We start from the raw sequence: 21027 nt of genomic DNA, 5'->3' as shown, positions 1-21027 counted from the left end.
AGTAGTACCGGAGGAACTCGCACAAAGCTACGCCGGAATGGGCCAACGACCATCACCAGCGCAGCGTTCGTACATGGGAGCCCCCCGACGTGAACGTCTAGCGCCACAGTATCCCAGACGCAAGGAAGATCAAGCCTGCCAGCTGACACGGGGATCCCGCTCGCCGTCCCCTCGACGTCAAGCGTCGATCCCTCGTCGTTCTCGTCGTTAGAGCCTGTCGTCCTTCTCTCGCTGGGAAAACTAATCGCGGCAACCCCTGGAGGTGGAGTTGCCGTAGACCGACGGCGTAAAAATACTCCAATAATACCGAAGAACTCCTACTCGACCGACGCTAGGCATCGGATCGACGCTGCGGCAACAATGCCCCAAGCCTTAACGTGAGCATCGACGACCACAACGCGTCGGCACTCAGGGACACCGGAATAGACTATTCCGTTTTGGGTGAAACGCATTCACGACGTCTTCAAAAAGTAACAACGCCGTTGGATGGCCCGCAAATACGAACCGCCGAAGGTCATCTAATGGGGAGTGCAAGTTCGTCCGCTTCTGTTTGCAGGGGTTGTGGTGACGTCGGAACGCCGAGCTCTGATGGGCTCTGATTGAAGGATAGTGGGTAGACCTGAAGGCAGCTTGCTTTGAGCTCTACCCACTATCCTTCAATCAGAGTCAATCGGAACTCGGCGTCGTTCTTACGTCACTGCAACTCCTACGAACGAAGAAGACGACTTGCTCTCCGCATAACGCCTACTGGAGTGAGCACTGCAGAAGTTGAGAACCATGGTGAGACCTGCCCCGTGAAGTTTGTTATTCTGCAAGACTGTGCATGCCTTACATTGTGGTTGACCACTGTCAAAGCCTGGCGGAAGAGAGTTCTGTGGTACCGCGCCATTCTACTTCGTGTGCTCGTAGCATGCCGACGGCCACACCCTTTTTTTTCTTAGAGTGTAGGATCCTGAGCTCCGTCGGAGCCTTTTCAACGGCCGTGTCATGCCGCTATTCTGCTTTTGATGTGCCACAGTACTACGAGATTCTCCTGCCACCCGCTGACCTTATGTACTGCCGCCTTAAATTAGCTTTTTTACACTTTGATGTCTTTGAACGGATCTATAGGCTAGACGACATTCGGAATGAGGTTGCGCGAATCGCCATGCTCAAGACCATCGTGGCATTGGTCGCATTTTACATGAATCCCGTTTGGATGCTAACGCTGCGATCCTCAGTTGCGAGACAGAAGATAGTAAAGGAAAGCAAGCTCAAAAATTAAAAATAAAAAACCTGCCTCGTCTTAGACCCGGACACCAGCGACGTTACCCTCAAGTTCTACTGGGTGCCGTTTCACGTGCTCAAAGATTTCGTAAGAAGGGCAATCGAGCAGTTCGGCAAGGTCTTAGACGTCGCGCAAGAAAATAATCCCTCAATATATATATATATATATATTTTTTTTTCTTTTTTTTTTTGAGGGCATAGAAACGAAGACGACGCTCGTTCGGATGACCTTGAAAGTCGGCGTGAACAAGGAGCGCCTCCCTCGTTATCTGAGAATGCCTGGAGCGAACGCGCTCGTGCAGGTGCCCGGTCGAGCCCTGCTCTGCCTCAGCTGCAAAAGGATATCCGCAAAGACTGCGTAATCCTCGCTGCTATGATTAATACAATCTATATGGTCACAAAGCCGCGGACTTTGTGCGCACGTACGCCACAGCTAGCAACGTCGAGGAACCGGAGGAAGTTAACGACCACATCATGAAAGCTGACGAGGCAGAGGCAACCTACGGCACCGCCAGCGACCCCACCCACCCACGTGACCCCCTGGCCTAGGCGGCATACGTCCTTCATAAAGGAGGGGGGAGGGGGGGGGGGGGGGTATAATGCCGCCTGTGGAGCCGAGTCGGTGTAGCCAACTCTTGCAATAAGTAAAAAAAAAAAAAATGTCTGCGTAGGCATGTCGGCAGCGTGTTTGGCTCCCACACAGGTTGCCTAGGTTCGATCCCTGTCATACCCTGTTCTTTTTATCTTTCCCCAAGTTAATAGAAAATTCTAGAATGGTTCCACAAAATGCAGGTCGTTACTGCGCACAATGTATAGTTCCAGTACAATAAAGGTCGAATATTCTAGGTTGCTAGGAAAGCTTTAAAAGCTGTGCCCCGCCGTGCAGAGTCAGTCTAGCTCCAGCGCTCGATCCCGCTACTACGCCGGTATGGACGGCTAAAACGCCGACTTTTCTTCTTTATTTTTTTATGTCCTGCCACAAGTTCGCCACAATAAACGTTTAGTTTCTGTCTCTCAATTCATCGCCTCATCAATTGTCATTCGGGAAAATGTTTTTTGGTACTAAATAGAACGTTGAATAGATTTGATTCAGTAATAAAGTTAGCCTCCGCCGACTAACCTTGTCAACACCAAGTGCAAATAAGCCTCAATGTTTTCTTCACTTCCACGCAAACTCGGGCCGAGGGGGGGGGGGGGGGGGGAGGGGGGAGAGAGAAACCTGAGGTTATTGGTTTAAGGTTGTTAAATCCCAAGGACCAATCTAATCGTTTTATATGGTGACGTTCTTGTATTTCCTCAGTAGCCCAAGTTGGTTGTCTGTTTAATAAAGCAAAGGTTGAGTTCTCAATAACATAGTGGAATGACTGCATGGCCTAATAACTCCCCTTCAAAAATGCTACTCCTCAAAAAGCAAGATTTTCTTTAAGGTAAACTGCAGATATGTACGCGTCGTTCTGTGAATTTTAGCTCAATGATCCCTTTTGTGGCGCTCATCTCTTCGCCATATCACGATGCACTATTTTGTATCCTTGTTTGCGTGTACATTCATTCACTCTTATTTTACGGATTTGTTTTGGGATAAAACTCCCCATACGACGAGATGAACATTGAAAGCACATCTTTCACAGAAACATCACTTGAATGTGCTATAATGAGTTCATTAAAAACAATTGTTTGGCGGAAACAGCACCGAAAAAAAGTAGGACAAGGGCCCTTAATATGGACACTTGGCGAAAAAGTCGGCGAGAAATCGCGCGGCTATAATTGGCTGGAACCAAGGTCAATTGTGGCGTTGGCCAATCAGGGCCGTCGGATTTCTCACCACCTTTTCGCTAAGCGTACAGATTAGAGCCCCAGGAAGAGGAAACACACAGATAGTGCGCTGACTTACAACTGAAAGTTTTTTGCTGTTCATGAACCAAAATAAACACAAAAAGTAAGGGGGAGAGAGCGGGGGGGGGGGGGGGGGGGGAGAGGGCAAAGAGAGTAAAGAAAAAAACGCGACTGACTGGGAGAGATAGACGAAGCATATATCTTATGGCGACTCAGGGAGCGTACTCGTGCGTGATCGTTCCTTCTGAAGACCTTGTACACTCTAAAAAAAGTTTGTGCGTCTACTTTCACGCACAACTCTCGGAAAGCCAATCACCGCAACTTACGGAGGCAGCTCAGCGAATGGTGATGCCGAAACATATGTTTAGACCAAAAAACGCAGTCTGACTTGTGACGTTAAGCAATGCAAAACGTCACGCTTCCTCGTCCCCGTGTTCTGCGTTGTGTCCGTCAAGTGGGACGGCGGACTCCAACAAACAGGCTGTCTGTCGGTGTCGCCTGTCGCTCGTTGTCGTGTGTCGCGGTCGTTTGTTGCTGTGTGTCGCTCTAGCGGGACGCGGCTATTAAGCTCGTCTTTCTGTGAACATTTGGAGCTGAGCTACACGAGTTTATGTGGATACGTGCACGAGTACTAGAGCGACTTCAGCATGGACTGCAAAAAACAGCGAGAACGAACATCTGTTCTGCATCAAACACGACAAATCTGAAGTAGAGACATTTGAAATAATTCAGAAGACTTTTGGTGAACTATCAGAGAGTCCCGCGAGGTGTTTTGGGTGTCACTCGCGCTTCAACAACTGTAGATTAGCACTGGAAGACGAAGACACGTCAGAAAGGTCGCCTTACCAATCTGCGTCTTCCAGTGATGTTGTAATATTCTTGAAGCGAAAATAGACTATAAATGGAGTTCCGGGTTTTTAAGCTTTATTCTTATTCGGGTGCGTATTTCTTTTTCTTGGGGGGGGGGGGGGGGTATTTTTGTTTTGTGGAAATTTTGTGTTCTTGGTGTTCTTGGTCTTGGTGGAAGGCTGTATTACTGATAAAAATATAGCTGTACATGCCAAATTTCTAAGCTCATCTTTTTATTCCAGGACAGCTCCAATTTTGTCTCCGATTTTTGTCGTTTTTGATCAAACCACAACGCGTATTATTTTTTAGCGTTTATACGTATTTCTAGAACACACGAAACTACAAGAAAGTACACGCGGTGACCAAGCTAACGATGATATGTAAAATTAGAATAACGGAGTAAAATTCAAGCTTACCAGCCTTATTCCGAAGCTTGGAAAGGTTTCGATGAGCCACGAACATGAAGCACTATTCGGGTATATGTTGGGATAATTTGGACTAGAAATTTCGCCACGAGGAGCAGTGATGTTGTAAACGCACGAATCTATAAGAAACAACAACATTCAACTTACTATTTTTCAGAGGCACCTTTAACAATAAGAACAGGTTTGCAACTTGAATTTCACTAAACTGTCAACCACCGTATACAAACACATCTCGTCAATGTGGAGGACTATTGAACCGGCGTGCGTTCGTGTAATGCACACTGCGTAAAGAGTTGTTCAAACGGGAAACAGCAGATTCTATGCACGGCATTTGATGTAACGGAAGTGAAGGTGTTTCCCCAAACCCAATCAACCTTATATATATATATATATATATATTGGTGGTTTTATCTCAACTCTGGCACGGATTTCGAGTCGAATTTTTAGTTTTGACGAATAAAATATATGTTTTGTGGAAATTACTTCGGTGACAGGGAGTGCAAACCGCAAGTTCGGGCGATCTTTCGTTCTCGAGGTATGGACATTTTAAAGAGCCGAGGTGCAAACTGACCTTTATCTCGCCTGTCGGAGGTGTCATGTTTCATTCCTTTCTACTTTTTGCCCTTTTTCGGTAGTGCAGTGCAACTTTTTAGGCCACTCTCAAAATAGATATTAATTATGGTGAATAATTTTATTGTGATTATTTATCGTGACTTTTGCTTTAAATATTCTCAAAGTATGTCCCTTTAATAATATTTGTCAACGTTTGACCAGCTCTTTCGTGTGATCTATTTGAGATATCTTAACATATTTAGTATTTTCAGAAAACGAAGAGTATACTCTTTCTATTGGTAACAAATTTGACGTTGCGTGTAAAAGGGGAAGGGCAGTGTATTCTTGTAAAGCAAGGACTGTTTCAAAATAGTGGCAAATTGGAGGTCCATTTTCAAAAAAAAACAAAAAAAAAACCTTTTGTTGGGCATTTTGTTTTTAGCCCGAGACTGAGGCAGGAAAAGAGGAAAGTTTCAAAGTAGAAGAAAAATGAGCAGTCGAGGACACGTCTCCAACACATCTAAAGACAAGTCCATTTGGTCACCCTCTTATATACACTCCACGAACTTCACCACAGAACCATCTCGACCTCCAAAGCCAAAAGATAACAAAGGTCTCATCTCTTTCCACCACAATCGTCAAACGACCTTGACGTTTTCCACAAAGCAACACACCCTAGCTCCCCTCTCCCGGAAGATAATTGACTGAACCTTCGGTTACATAGCACAGCCTCCCCCTCTAATCTCCGGCCCACAATCCTAAAGCATCCCGGCAACAAAAGATACCAATCCACCTGATCCCCACCCTACGACACAAAGGAGGAAACCCCTTCCACCCTTTCACATTCAACAATCCCTTTACAAAACTCTCAAATCCGCAAGAATGTTTTTGCACTGCTGCTAAGCTGTAACGACACCTGACTAATGCAGTTACCCTTGAATTTCATTCTTATTGTTTCTTTTACAACCCTTTTGATGTCGTTTAACTCCCTGTGTATTATCTCTGTTTCGGACCAGCGTGGTATACAATTATTACATTCTGGTCCGAAACATAGATAATACACAGGGAGTTAAACGACATCAAGGGTTGTAAAAGAAACAATAACAATGAAACCCATGGGTAATTGCAATAGTCAGGTGTCGTTACAGCTTAGCAGCAGTGCAAAAACATTCTTGCGGATTTGACAGTTATGTAAAGTGGTTGTTGAATGTGAAGGGGTGTAAGTGGTTTCCTCCGTTGTGTCGTAGGGTGAGGATCTGGTGGATTGGTATCTTTTGTGGCCGGGATGCTTTGGGATTTTGGGCCGGAGAGTAGAGGGGAGGCTCTGCTATGTACGTGAAGGTTCAGTCAATTATCTTCCGGGTGAGGCGGGTTGGGGTGTGTTGCTTTGTGGAAAACGTCAGGGTCGTTTGACGATTGTTTTGGAAAGAGATGAGACCTTTGTTATCTTTTGGCTTGGAGGTCAAGAAGGTTCTGCGGTGAACTTCGTGGAGTGTATATAAGAGGGTGACCAATTAAACTTGTCTTTAGCTCTGTTAGAGACCTGTCGTAGACTGTTCATTTTTCTTATACTTTGAAACTTTCCCCTTTTCCTGCCTCAGTCTCGGGCTAAGAACAAAATGGTTAACATCCACCAGCTCGCCTGGGCAATCACTACGTTACCTTTTATTGGGCAGATTTTTTTCCCTAGCTAGCTGTTGCAGTGCTTTATAACGTAATATAAATAGAAAATGTAATATGTTTGTGCGGCATCCATAAGAGCTTGAATTCTGATTTTGTTTGACTGTTTTGTCAGTAAATCAACTTGCTCGCAAAAATGCACTAATTCAAAATTGGCGTCTCTTATTTTTTGAATAGATACCTGTGAACACACTCATTCTCTGAGAAATATTTTATTGCGATTATCTATATATATTTTACAAAATTTGTTAATATGACGTTTTTGAACGATAAATGTGAAAGTTTACCACCTCTTCCGTGCGACCTATACGAGGTGTCTCAGCTTATTTATTATTTTCAGAAAGGTTAGAGTATACTCCTTTTAATTATAACAAATTTGATGTGTATAAAAGAAAAAGGGCAGTTTTTTCGTAAAGCAAGGACTATTTCAAGAATATTGAGAATCGGAGCTAGATTTTTTACAAAGCTTGCCTTTTCTTTTGGCTAATTGTTTTTTATAGCTACCTATTGCAGTGCTTTATAAATTAAAACAAACAGAAAAAAGTTATATTTCTTTTGTATGGCGGCTATAGGAGCTTACATTTTAGTTTTTGTTCATTTGTCGCCCAGTAATACAAGTAGCACAAAAATACACTAACTCGTAATTAACGCATCTGAAAGTTTTAGTAACTACCTGTAAATTTCTTTATTAAAAGGAGATGCAAACGGCGAGTTATACTAATGATGTGTATAAGTCATAATATGTTTAATGTTATGATTTTTTTGTTTTGTTTTTTAATTGTCAAACCGCCTCTCTGGAACAATATTTGACAAAGTTCAGCAAGCTGCGCTGTGCGACCTAATCAATATGTTTTATTTTCTTCAAATCACCTTAAAGATCCATTAAGCTCTTTTTTAAAATATAATTTGCATGTTTCGCGCTAAACATATAACGCGGAACATTTGCCTGAAAAAAACTAAAATTTGTAAAGACTTGCAAGTTTGAAGTCGATTTTCTAAAAACAACCACTTTTCATTTCTTTAATTTTTTATTTACAGTTAGTCTTTCAGGCACTACCAGCAGAAATTATAATATATTGTTTGTATGACCGCTATTAGGACTCGAATCTCGTGCTATGAAAGTTTTGAACCGGACTTCGCAAAGTTGCTCAGCTGAGCAGAACTACGTGACGTTTTGTATTTAATGTTAGTACTTACCTCAATATCTGAGCGTAAAAGCCAGTTAAGCAAGAATATTTCTTTACTTGGCACTGGCGCGATTTGCAAGGTATGTGAGCTTGGTTTGTATGTATTGACGGAAAATGTACGTAATATCTAGACTCCTGGACAAACGTAAGTCAAGAGGAACATGTCTAAGTAGTCCCGGCATGAATCACTGAAAATAGAAATCAAAGCTAAACACCTGACTAACACATTTGAAGGCTTACACGCTACGAAATGCTCGTTATTATACGAAAGAGTCCGTACTAGCACAAAATAAATCGTACTTCCTAAGCGTCACTTACAAAATCACACATGTGTATATGCACTGCATATCTCTCACATAAGAAAATATGACAATTGCATATCAAGTTCGGTCTTTCAAACTCAAAGCCGAAAGCAAAAGGCCTCAGAGGAATTCTCTAACGATCTGCATTCACCCGTATTGAGAGGAAGTAATCGATGTGCCCACACTTGTGGATATAGACTTCTAAGTAGCTTTTTTTAAGTACACTACTCCAATTTTGAATAATATTTACGGCTGGATAATCAGGTAACTGCTAACGATAAGTACAAAACCTTACATAGGCCAAAATTCTGCTCAGCAGAGCGTCTGTGCGAAGTCCCGTTCAAAACGCTCATAATACGAGATTCGAGTCTTAATAGCGGCCATACAAACAATATATTACGATTTCTGTTGGTAGTTCCCGACAGACCACTATATTACCTAACTGTGAATAAAAAGAATAAAAAATAGAAGGTGGATTTTTTTGGAAAATCGACTCCAAACTTGCCAGTTCTTGAAATATTCGTTTTTCAGGCACATGTAGCGCATTATATTTTTATTTCACAATATCGAAAATATACTCGAAAGAAAGAGCTTAATTGGAGCTTTACGGTGATTTGAAGATAATAAAATATATTGATTAGGTCATACAGCACAGCTTGCTGAACTTCGTCAAATATCGTCGCAGAGATGCGGTTTGACAAATTAAAAAAAACACAAAAAACCTTAAGAATTTTATGACCTAAACGCTTAATCAGCATAAAAAAACGCACATGTCGAGAGTGTTCCCAAAAAGTTATATTGAAGTAGCGTAAAAAGTGGGGAAAAGGAATGGAGTGAAACGTGGCACCCCCGATAAGCTGGGAAAACGTCACTTTCCACCTTGGCCGCTTCAACGGTCCATAACTTGAGAACTAAAAACCCGACAAACTTCCCGCTTGCGTCTTCGTTTATTATAAAATTTGCCCGAGAACTTGTGTTAAAAAAATATTTAGAAATTCGATTCAAAACCTGTGCCTGAGTTGAGAGGAAATCACCACATATATATATATATATATGTGTGTGTGTGTGTTTGTGTGTGTGTGTGTGTGTGTGTGTGTATATACAAGGGTGTTTCAGAGAACGCAGGGCAAATCGCTCCTGCAAAAGCTACTCATCTCAACGAAAAAGGGCTTATGGCGTTTTAATGCTGGGCCAGGAGCCCATTAAGAATATGATTAAAGTCCGGGATAATTTCGTTGTTAATTATTTTTGCGTAATTAACTTTTTTAATATTGTGTTTAAGGGCATGGTTTATATTATAAAATTGCTCAGCATCGTCGAAAAACACTAAATCAACAAATTGCAGAACGATAGAAGGCACGCGAAGCATTTTACGGCTTTCTGAAAAACCGCACAAAATCGACGGGTTTTTAAGTTTCGGTTTGTTATCGGAGCGCTGCTGTTCTCCGTCCCCATTCTCCCGAAAACAAGAAAGGGGAGAAGACGACAGCAAGGTGTTGAGAAGTAAAGTCGTGCTGTTTTGGCTCTTTGTCTAGTTGCTCCTCGGCGAAAACGTACGCACGCGACGAAGCTTCACGCTTTAAAAAAAACACACACGTTTTTTTTTGTTTTTTTTTTTTGTTTTGCCATGCACGGCACTTGCTGGGTGTTTGGGCAACCCTTGATATGCTAGCAGTCGTACTACACCGTCAGCATAGCCCATCTGTAGCGGACATACCAAATATACCTAGAGGCAGACTAACCTTTCTCTAAGTATTCATGCGCCCATTTTGACCGTGAATCGTTGTAGGAAGCGGAACTGCACAGCGAAAAAATAAAATGTTGCAACCGAGCTTAGAAAAAAAAAAAAAAAAAAAACACGAAAAAAAACCTAAACTTCTCTGGAAAATTTTGATAAACCCGGGAGCACAGGATGTGTTATACGTGGAATATGTGTGTGGTATGTTTTGCCGCTGTGCTTGGTTAAGGGAAGCATTCAGTGGTTTCGTATATGCGCTGCATACGCGACACACTCTTGTGCTCTCCGAGTTTATTATAATGATTAACACAAGTTTAAATTTATGCAGGAGTGAAGTGTGTCACGTGCATGCTTTAAGAAGAAGAATTCTATTGAGTTCTGCTTTTTTGTGGATGCGTGTGGGGCCTTACAATTCTATTGCTCCTGGGTGGCGGGGAACCCGTTGTGGTATTTGAAGTAATCGGCAAAGGGGGGGTATATATACCGCGCAATTACGCTACCTATGCGCCGAGAAAAAGGGGTCATAATAAAGAATTAAAACCATGAGACAAGGATCGTAATTTTGATATTTCACCAGCTCGTTTGTGTTTTGACTCTTGGTTCGGTAAATTAGGGGAGAAGACGGGAACGAGTAGGGCACGTCAGAACGCCGAGGTCTGGTTGGAACGATTAGTGGGTAGGCCTAAAGCTAGCCGCTTCTGTCCCATCTGCACTCGTCGAACGCGTAGGAATACCGAAATCAAACGCCGGACACCGGCGTCCCGCGGTTTGTCTTCGTCTCAGTTGAACGATTCCAGCTAGTCTTACTTGATTCATTTCACTATGGATGTTACGAGTCGTTCTTGCCTCTGCTCGAATCAGTTGTTATCCCAGGTTTCGGCACTAAATTGTGTTGGTTGTATATTTAAAGAGCCTCGATGCTAGTACGCATCAATGGGTAATTTGTTTCTAAGCTGTAGATGAGAAATTTAGTCCATGCAGTACAATCGCTAACCTCGGGGTCCGTGCACCACGCAGTGGTGATTATGCGAAAGCGTGCCGGTGCGAAGCTCACTCAGAACGAAACGGGCAGGCGTGAGGATTGAACCCAGGGCCCGTTTGCTCGAAGCTCGTTACCTAACCGCGGTTAACCGGATTTCTCTACGAGGGGGAATTTCGGGTCACGTGACCGGTAGAGTAAGGACGGCGGGGAAACATGACGGTGTCCCGGTGAGCGAGCGCCGCTCGCTTTGGAACTAATACGCCTCGCAAGTTGGCTCATATTCGTCTTCTGCGCATGAGAAAGGTAGTAGCGGTGACGTCAGAACGCCGAGCCGTTAGTCAGCAATGAATGGTGATGGAGGTTTTCGCGTTGCCTTACCTCACTTAAAACGCAAAACATGAGAAATGACCTCGCCGCATGTTTTGGATAGACTTTCGACTCCGGCCATTCCTAAGCCTAAATGATCGCGACAGTTGTCGGCATGGCAACGTCTTTAGAAAGTGGATTGCCTTGACTCAATTGGCCGGGTATTGATAGCACACAAAAGCAGACGGCGTTCCCATCAACGTTGCTAGAACCACTCAGTTGGGAAACTGCCATAGAGACTGCTCTGAAAAAATGGCCCCGATCTGTCCTCCAGAACCAGCTAATGGCGAATACAACGCCGCCATTCCTTCCGCAGCGCCCACTCGAAGAACTGCCCGTTAAATCTTTTTTGGCTTTAATCGGCCATTTTGGCGCCGAAACAGATACAGCGTTACAGGGGTTCCACCCCCGTCTCCCCAGCAGACGCGCCGCGAATTACTACCGAAGTTAAAATGCACCTAGGTCGGGACGCGCTACCTCAAGCACCGCTGAGGCATGGTTGTATAAAAACAATATTAATTGTTCCGCAAAACCCTGCAAACTAAAGATTTTAAAAACGTCACGCGCGCATCATTTTGTACTATACTCTAATGAATTTCATACAAAAAGAGTCTTTTCCGTTTGTTTTTACGCAAAAACATGCTTTCTAAAAGCTCAAGGTGACCACAGTACGGACAAATGATAAAGAGTGGCGCTATTGTCGTATTTAGCTCGCTCTCGGTGGACGCCAGCGGCCCAAGTTTCGACGGCGAGCTTCCCAACTGAGTGTTCTAGTAACGTTGGTTCCCATAGACCTTTTGCTGAATTTCAAAAGCACCGAGGTGCATGCTACGAATGTAGTTACACGCGCTGCACCTGCTGGCGTCTGCAGTAATAACTGTTCTGAAGCAAAAAGCCTAAAACAAATTTTTCCGTGCACGCGCGTTCGTCAAAGATTTATTATGATTATTTACTTCAAATCTTTTATAAGTGGAAGGCCAGCGCGCGCGGATCGAAGAATTACACCTCCAGCGCTCTTCTCGATGTGCGGGTAATTTACTAATAGGTCAATTTTCAGTGGAGCCGAGTTACAGGTTTTTCAATTTATGACGGTGTTATATACAGTTGTTACATGCTGGCCAACCATGCTGCCGGTGTACCGCCCGCCTTTCACTGCTCACTTCTTCCTTATTGTTTCTAGGACTGTACTTCGTCGTCCTCTTTCGAACTCGAAAGGAAATTTCGACGAGGCTTTTCTTCAGTTCATGCAGCCAAATATTTAGAAAATTTCCAAACAAGGGTTAATTTAGTTTTACCTTACCGATTATTTGTACCACGAGCAATAAAAATTGTTTCTTAATTGCTCAAATGTATGCCGCGCTGCGTCGCAAAACCAGGCAGCGCGCATTTTTTGGGTTCCCCCAATTTCGGGAACCTTTCCACGGAAGCCACGCATATTCGCTACAGCCAGTTGGTGACACCAGCTACCACCCCAGAATAAAACACGGAGCTATCGCTCATCCAGCCCTAGTCAAACTTGGCTAGGTACTTGTAAGTACCTAGTAGGGAAGAGCGGTTAACTTTTAACCCCGCTTAAAGTTAACCGGCTTCGAGCAAACGGTCCCAGGAGGTTCTGAAGCGCGACCTTTCGCTCAAGGCTACGAGCTAAGCCGCGTTAGCTGCTGAGCCGCATAGCTGGGGGAGTCGGCCACCGACTCCCGAAGCCTTTGGCACCAACGTTTTATCGCTTTTAAGCAGAACACGTCAACGTTAATTTAAGGAAACTGATTTATTCACCGTATTGACAATTGAATCTAAAGAGCCCACCCGCGCTCAATCATACCTCGGCCGTAGTTTCGATGTCGTTCGCTTCTATCTTCAGTGAATCTCATACTCCTTCTTTGTTTTATTCTTAATACTTTTTTTACACTTCGAAAGTACAGAAACTATAACAATTGCAGTGGGGACAAAGGCAGCCTTTGTATCCACTGCACTCTTCGAATGCGTTAGAGCGCGGAACGCCGGCGTCCGGTGTTTGGCTTTCGCATTCGAACGCGTTCAAGGAGTGATGCGGAGACAAAGGTCTACCCGCTAGTCATTCCACCCGGAGCTGGGCGTTCTGACGTCCCCAAGACTCCTTCTCTCCCTCAGTTTCTGTCCACATAGGGTAGACGAGCACGTGCAGCACGTGTACCTACGTTTCTAGCATTCTCTTTGGTGCTTGGTAATCTAGTGAAAGGTCTATTCTCTTGGGCTAGCCCAATTCATGTTCTCCCCTATACGACCAATGAACTCTCCTGTGCGATAAAAACCTCTACTACGCTTTAACTACGCAATCTCCTTCCCTTTTTCTCTTTAATTAGTTCGTAAACCTACGAGTCGTCGGCACCAGGGGCAATTCAGAAAGCATCGCTCGCGCGCTGCGCATGAGTATGCCATATCGAGGGGCGTTACGTGAAACCAGAGCTGTGTATACCGGGTGATTCAAGGAGACGGCAGGCTCTTTAAATCGACCGCAAAATTCGTTTCTTAACCTATCGCGCTACGACTTTGTGCAGCGTTGCCCATAGAAGGTGAATTTTTTTATCTAAAATTTGCGAAGAGCGAACTTATTTGAGGAAAAAGTGAAGAAGGAGAAAGGCTTAGCTCCTATAGGAACGCAGCGAAGCCACCGGTCTTCAAACAACACGGCGCCGTTTCGCACGGGAGACAAGAGATGGCGCAAGCGATCGCGACGCGAACTGCCGTTAACGAACGAGCAGACGACGCCGAGAGCCGGCGTATTTAGCAGACAAGGAACTACAGTTCCTTGTTGTTACCGCACCTGTTTTTATTTCTGCGACTGTCTCCGTTTGCAGAACGCGCGCCGCTTTTGAGTCGAAAATATTGTCTGCTAAAGACGCCGGCTCTAGGCGTCTTATGCTCGTTCGTTAACGACGTTCGTTGCGCCATCTCTTGTCTCACGTGCGAAACGGCGCCGTGTTGTTTGAAGACCGGTGGCGTCGCTGTGTTTCCATAGGAGCTAAGCCTTTTTCTTTCTTTACTTTCTCCTCGGGTAAGTTCGGTCTTTGCAAATTTTACGAAACAAATGCACCATCTGTGGGCAACGCTGCACAAAGTCGTAGCGCGGTAGGTTAAGAAACCGAATTTTCCGGTCGAATTAAAGAGCCTGCCGTCTCCTTGAATCACTTGGTAGAAAGCATTTAGTCAATGGCAGGCGCGGGCAGAGCCAGGGCGTGCACCAGACTCAAAAAAAGGGCTTGACATGCCCTCTTGACCAACCAGAAGCCGAAAAGAATATCCTAGCGGTTGTGGAGAGAAACAATTTTAATCCTAGGTATATGGTTTAATAAGTGCGTAAAAGTTAAATGTAGAAACCATTCATGCTTGAAAATAGGGTGCACGTGACGGTTTAATAATGATTATGCAGAAAGCTGTAAAAAACAAATGCACCGCTCGAACTGTTTTTCCCATACAGAGTGTGACAGCTCGGACGGCAGATTCCCGGCCCTCGACGCCTGGCGTACGGATTATGTCGATCGTTCCGCTGGTCGCGCTCTTCCACGATGATTTTGGGTGACTGTGTGTCGATAGCCACTGGGAAATGAAGAAGAAGATCGCGTGAAATTAAAGAGCCAGATCAATTCGATTTCGGAATTCATCAGACGTAGTCGCTTTTCGTCCGTTTGTCTCCCTTTAAAGGGCCCCTGAAAAGAAAAAAAAGTTTTTTTTAAACAGTCTGGTTGGGACACGCGTGTCAAAAAATGAATTTTACGCGAAAAAAAAAAAAATTTTTAGAGCAATATTGACGGCGAGAGATTTATTTGAAATTTTGCGCGCAAATTCCAGGTCATTCAGCTCGGCTTCTCATTGGTAACCATGGTCATTCAAATCGGCTTCCAATTGGCCAATAGAATGAGTGACAGCTTAGATGTTGGTTATAAAATCTTCGTGATCTCTTGAGATCGCCTTTTGAATGACATATTTTTTGGTTTAAGAAAGAATCCATCGAATGAATGTCGCAATTGCTTACAAACGTTTGACGAAATCGTAACTTCCGTTCGGATACTACAACAAAACAACAAACAAACGCTTCGCCATTTTGTTTTCTGTCATGGTCGCCGTCGTTGTAACGCGTCTCGCGTACCTCGGGTGGTTTTATAGTTTTATCGCGTTTATATGTGAAAACCTTCAACAGAGGGCTTGTTGCTTGTGTTAGTTAGTCATCCTAAGTACTTAGGAAGTGGCGCGGTGTGACAGGTTTTTGTTTTCCTGCTTTTCTTTGCGTGATTCGTGTGCCCCGTTTACCCCATCTTTTGTATGTTTTCTGGCGCGCGCCAGTGCCAATTTTTTTTTTAGATGTCGGTTCCCGTAAAGAGTTTAGTGAAGGCACGCGGCACCGCACTCAACGTTTAATAAAAAAATGAGTCACCACTGCATGTCCTCGCGGCGGCTTGAAGGGTCGTGCGGCTCGGACGAACTCGTCGAGGCACCCGCTTCGCCGCCTTCCGCGGCGAAGTAGGTGCCTCCTCGCGAGCGGTTGTCTCGCGGCGATCGGAGCGGACGCCTTCCGGCTGGCGAGGCGTGTCCTCGTACGGGCGAAGGCCCAGCTGCTGGCAGCGTTGAAGGGTTGAAGCAACCGACGCTTCAGGTCGGGGTCCATCGTGCACGATACGACGCGGTACGTCGTGCGACCGGCAGACACAGGGACTGTGTTCAAATCTCCAAATGGATCCGAGTTATTCCGGCGGATCGTATCACGTGACAGCACAGATTGAAAAACGCTGTACGCGGGTAGGTTTTAGAACGCCAAGGGTACAAAACTCTAACCCTGGGGTAAGATCGAGTAAATTCTGGAACACGGCCAGGAAGTAGCAATGGCTCTCGTGCGGGGCGCAGCCAAGCCGGGAAAGTAGCCAAGCCGATCCACTACGAAGAGGCGGGGTGTACCTCTCCTCCACGCGCCCGAGATGCTGAGAGAGAAAAAGGTGGAAAGGAGGTGACTGCCGACTAAATTCCGTCTGGCGCGGTCAATATTGCTCTAAAATTTTTTTTTTTCGCGTAAAATTAATTTTTTGACACGCGTGTCCCAACCAGACTGTTTTTAAAAAAACTTTTTTTTTTCTTTTCAGGGGCCCTTTAACCGTGACTGAAACATATTGCACAACATTTTAAGTCACCGAGAGTTACTCCAACGCGCTTATTAATTTTGTTTCTCGCGACCACCGCCAGGGTATTATTTCCGGCTTCTGGTTGGCCACATTCGAATTTCTAAAGACTTTCTGGAACACGCCCAGCACGCTTTCGGCCAATGGTGCCTCCTCATTTGTCTACTATGCTTCCCAATGAATGTCCAAACTCTCTACATATACGGCTCTGCGTGAAACCAGTGCTGCCGCCAGCCTTCTTTGTCCTTTATGAATCTACTTAGCACCGAGTTAGTTTCTAGAAAGGAATCTGATCAAATGCGTTCCTTTGAATGGACGAAGTTAAACGAAAGAAGACTTGACTGGTGAACACTAACCGTCTTTTCCAGTTGATACACGCTTTCGTGAGGCTGGTCCCAGAAGTTCCCGCCCATTGGCGTCTCTCAGGCCTTCTCGTACGTCGACTGTATACGTTGTGCCAGGCATCAGGTCGACGATACTTACCGACCCGGGCGTGAAAATTGTTTTACAGACGCCATCTTTGTTGCAGTATCGCACTTGATAGTGAGAGTAGCGGCTAGGCGCAACCCTCACTTCGAATGAAGTCATGGTAACGTTTAGCACTTCGAAGAACAGAGGATCTGAAACACCAAAATGAAAATATGATATTTCAATTCTCTATTTAAAATTGTTATGAAGATGAAGACCGCGTAGCTGTTAGCTCGCAAGACCATCGTGCGTTAGGTTTCTCGTGCTGGCCCTGCCGCCATAAAATACATTTAATTTTTCAACACCTCATGGCGTTCTGCCAGTTTCTGCGATCCGCCTCATAATTCTTAAAACGCAATACCTTCCGAAAATTTTGAACATATTTTTTGCAAAAGTAGTAAATATTGAGCTTGTTAATGTGGAATCATTCAGTTTTCCGCCCAAGACCAGGCGGTGTTTTGAGCTACAGGAGCCTACTAACATTAAGCGATTCACTAATAAGGTAAAAATGAGACCTGATCGATGTTTTTTTTGTTTTTTTTAAATAATATATTTGTTGACACTGTCACCAGATCTGAGGAAGAGTTCAAATATGAAGGCGCTTTGTGCAACACCAGACTATTTTGTAGAAATATCGTACATGCGTGTGTGACTGAGGACAAAGAACACTTACGTCGGATCGGAGAGGTTTGTCGCACATGGGCCTCGTGTTTTAGGTTACATCTACTCCGTGCCTATGATCTGCTTCGCCTGCCCGCTGTCACGGCTGGCTTTCGGCACGATCGACGCAACAAACCAAGTGCAGATACACGCGCACATTCCTAACACGACGGAAGACAACAAACGCGTGCTGGAAGCAGGCTTACTCAAACCGGTGCCATTCTCGGCGTTCCTGCATACGGCGCATGACACGCTCACTTTCTAAAGCCTCGCTATGACGACTCGCTGTAGACGGCGCTCCCGGCGCGATTTCTAGAGCGTCCGCCACTTGCCGACTTCCTACTGGAGGGGCGAGTATTAAATTCTGAAATTCACCTGTTCGACACAGACCCAGGGGACGCTGCCATGTAAATATGGGGCAAACAGCCGTGTAATGTGCCAATGCCATGGCAAAGCGGTTATTTGCGCCATATTTACATGGCGGCGCCAATTAAATGAGTATCCAAAATAACGGTGAGTTTGCATGCGGGCAAGCTGATGATAGGTAATGATGCTGCAACACCTGAGAGTTTGGTACAAAAAGATTAGCCCGTGTTCTTGTGGTAGGGTTTAAATGTCAAAGCAATAGTATAAAAAGGGTCAATGCACAGGTTTTTATTATGTAGCGAAAGCACGCACGGTGCTTGCAAGCTTCCTAGGTTTAGAAGCATCGAATAAAAATGGTGAAGGTGAAAAATTGTCATTGCTCTTCCATCCAGTTTCATTTTGGCGTGTCCATTTCCGTGACATTCCACGGCTTAAAATTTCCTAACCGGAGGTACTTTGCAGAGTTTCTTTGTCGAATGTTGAGCTCTCATCCGTCGAATTTAATTTCTAAAAGCGTTTGGAATAGAAATAGGAAGAGCCAGTGCTCCCATTTGCACAACTGCCAGAGGGGATGATGTGCGAAGTGAGCATCACGTGCACGGAGCGCCTATTCTGAAAACTAGGAAAATCCCAACAAAGTAAAACACTGTGCGAATATAAAGTGCATACATCGCCAAAGTCAGAGCAAATAGCAACATCTTCAACGGTGCACACAGGTTTGCGTAGTAAGCGGTGACTTTCAGATGTGTAATCATCGCCTTAATTGTACGGCCGCGACGGTCAAAAAGTTAGTTAACTGTTAGGCAAAAGAAAAAGATCAGAGTATCAAGACAACAGGGGGAGTCTTTCTGTCCTCGGCTACTTCCGTTACACTTCGCTATATATAGTGAGTGCAGGCGAACTACTGTTGCATGTTAAAGCTTGCTATATTGAAACCGATAATACAAAAATTACAAACTGACTAATATATTTTTGATACATTTGAAAAGACTAAAGCAATTTTTAAAAGTCGGGTGCATAAAATTAAGCCGTGGTTCGTAAATAAATTATTTCGATTGCAAATAATGCAATTAACTATAGCACATTATGAGCCCGTTCTTGAAGGAATATACCAAATATGTAATATAGTATATGTAGTGGCGCTGTTAGAGCGAAATTACATAATTGACATCACCTGTGTAATTGTCCTCTAAGACCGTAAGTTTACCAGCACGCTGTATTTCCATGAGAATATATTTAGTCTTTTAAATACTATATTAAAAGCTACTGAACGATATTTGATTTATTTCGTGCAATCATTTGTTATCGAATTTAGGATTGAAGTAAGTATATTTTTGGTGGCAACGTTCTACATGTAGTATAATTTGTTTTTGCTTACTTCGAAAACTTCTTAGCGTATGCTAATAGGTGTCTGGTTTTCCAAATATTAGTTCTAAAATTAAGAACAATATATCGATTTTTTTTAAATTATTCTAGTAGTCGTTAGACACGCATGACTATTAATTTTAAATTTAATACGTATCGTGGGTCACACTAAAAATAAAATCTTTTTCAACGTACGATCTGATGGTTTGAAAATGGGCGTCACAATTCCAGGCGTGCATTTTCCCATGCCACAGCTCTTAACACGGACTGATACAATTGAGGATGAAATCAGCTTATGAAACGTTATGTTATACGCTGGCGCCGCATTGTGTTCTGCCGTCACATTAATGAGGACTTCCTGTGGACTCAGGAATGCATTGTTACTTGCGACCTGTAAAAGAAAATGTGACGGGGTAGAGTTAGGCGACAGTCATCGACGTCTGCGAATGTCACATAACTATAGGGCGACCACAGTGGATCTTGCGCTCTAAAACTAGCCGGAAATTCAGTGACTGCACATAAAAAGTTCGAAATTTCACCGAACACGAATTAAACAGGTGGATTATAGCAGCTGGTGAATTTTAAAGGTATCGCTTCCTTACTGTAATAAATTAGACCAAACACCAGTGTCAATGACGAGCGACACGCACACGACCGAGCTAGCGATGGGAATTGCTTCTTGCGCCATGTCTCCATAAGGGCTTTAAGCAGATAACTTGAGCCCTGCGTGGATAAAAATTTGATCATCCGATCCACATGTGCTGACTTTGTATCCGCAGCCGAACCGCATCCGCAAAATTCGGAACCGCATCAGACCCTCAATCAAGGCATTTATTAGAGCGCAGCTCTTAGGCGCCCGTTTCCGGCTTGAGCGGCGTCGGCGTCGCCGTCGCTGTCGCCGTCGGCGTAGGCGTAACCAAGGTCCCCCCAAGGTCACCTGATCCCCAGGACACGTGACCCCCCAAGGTCATGTGACCCCTCTCAAGGTTACCCCAAGGTCACGTAACCCCTCCCAAGGGCACCCCAAAGTCACGTGACCCCCTAGGTCACGTGACCCCCCAGGTCACGTGACCCCCAAGGTCTCGTGGCCCCCAAGGTCATGTGAACCCTCCCAAGGTCACGTGAACCCCAAGGTCTCGTGACCCCCCGAGATCACGTGGCCCCCCAGGTCACGTGGCCCCCCTCCCCGAGGTCACGTGACCCCCCCCCCCCCCCCCCGAGGTCACGTGACCCCCTCCCCCCGAGGTCAGGTGACCCCCCCGGAGCATATTAAAGAATGAGGGGAGGAGGAGGAGAAGGAGGAGGAGGAGGGGTCTACCCTCCCCTCAGTATCCTTCCCTCCTCCTCCTCAAGAGCTGCGCTCCAATTCGGCCTTACAGTGAGTTGTAAACGGCTTTCACTTTTTTTTGCTTCATACCATTAGGCGGAAATAAATATAAATGAAAAAATTTTTTCGATGGTATGCTTTAAGCCTTATGCTTAGCTTTGTATAAAGAACTCTACGTGTCAGAATACGGTGAAATCACTTTATCATATTCGATTTTATAGTATTTATAACATAGGCAATCATCCGTCCAGAGAAACTTCGCATCGCTCGAAATATTACCGCAGATATGAGATCATCTTAGAAGTCCGCGACACTGGCACTTTGTCCAGAATGTGCACTCAAAAGGAAGGATATTTTAATACTTATTTACTTCTTTTCTTTGTAAAACCCACTTTAAGGATACATATATTTTATAAACGTGAAAATTAGCAAAGCGCGGGTTAATACCTTTGTGCTATTTTATTTAGGCCAAACAATACAAAAAAGGAGGCAGAAAAAAGGCACTCACTCACCG

General features: G+C 44.6%; 1 protein-coding gene across 1 annotated transcript in view; it reads right to left on the bottom strand.

Annotated features, from left to right (window-relative positions):
* Positions 1-21027, bottom strand: part of LOC8033166 — a 107454-nt gene that overhangs the window by 24245 nt on the left and 62182 nt on the right. Inside the window, exons 8-10 of the mRNA XM_029988065.3 lie at positions 19382-19577; positions 16684-16947; positions 4365-4492 (exon numbers count right to left, since the gene is read on the bottom strand). Of these exons, the coding sequence (XP_029843925.2) occupies positions 4365-4492; positions 16684-16947; positions 19382-19577 (588 nt within the window). The remainder of the gene's footprint in view (positions 1-4364; positions 4493-16683; positions 16948-19381; positions 19578-21027) is intronic.

This window comes from Ixodes scapularis, unplaced genomic scaffold, assembly GCF_016920785.2.
Source record: "Ixodes scapularis isolate PalLabHiFi unplaced genomic scaffold, ASM1692078v2 PGA_scaffold3__209_contigs__length_174095766, whole genome shotgun sequence".
NCBI lineage: Eukaryota > Metazoa > Arthropoda > Arachnida > Ixodida > Ixodidae > Ixodes > Ixodes scapularis.
Note: the sequence above shows the minus strand (reverse complement) of the source record. Positions and strands in the feature narration are given on the sequence as shown.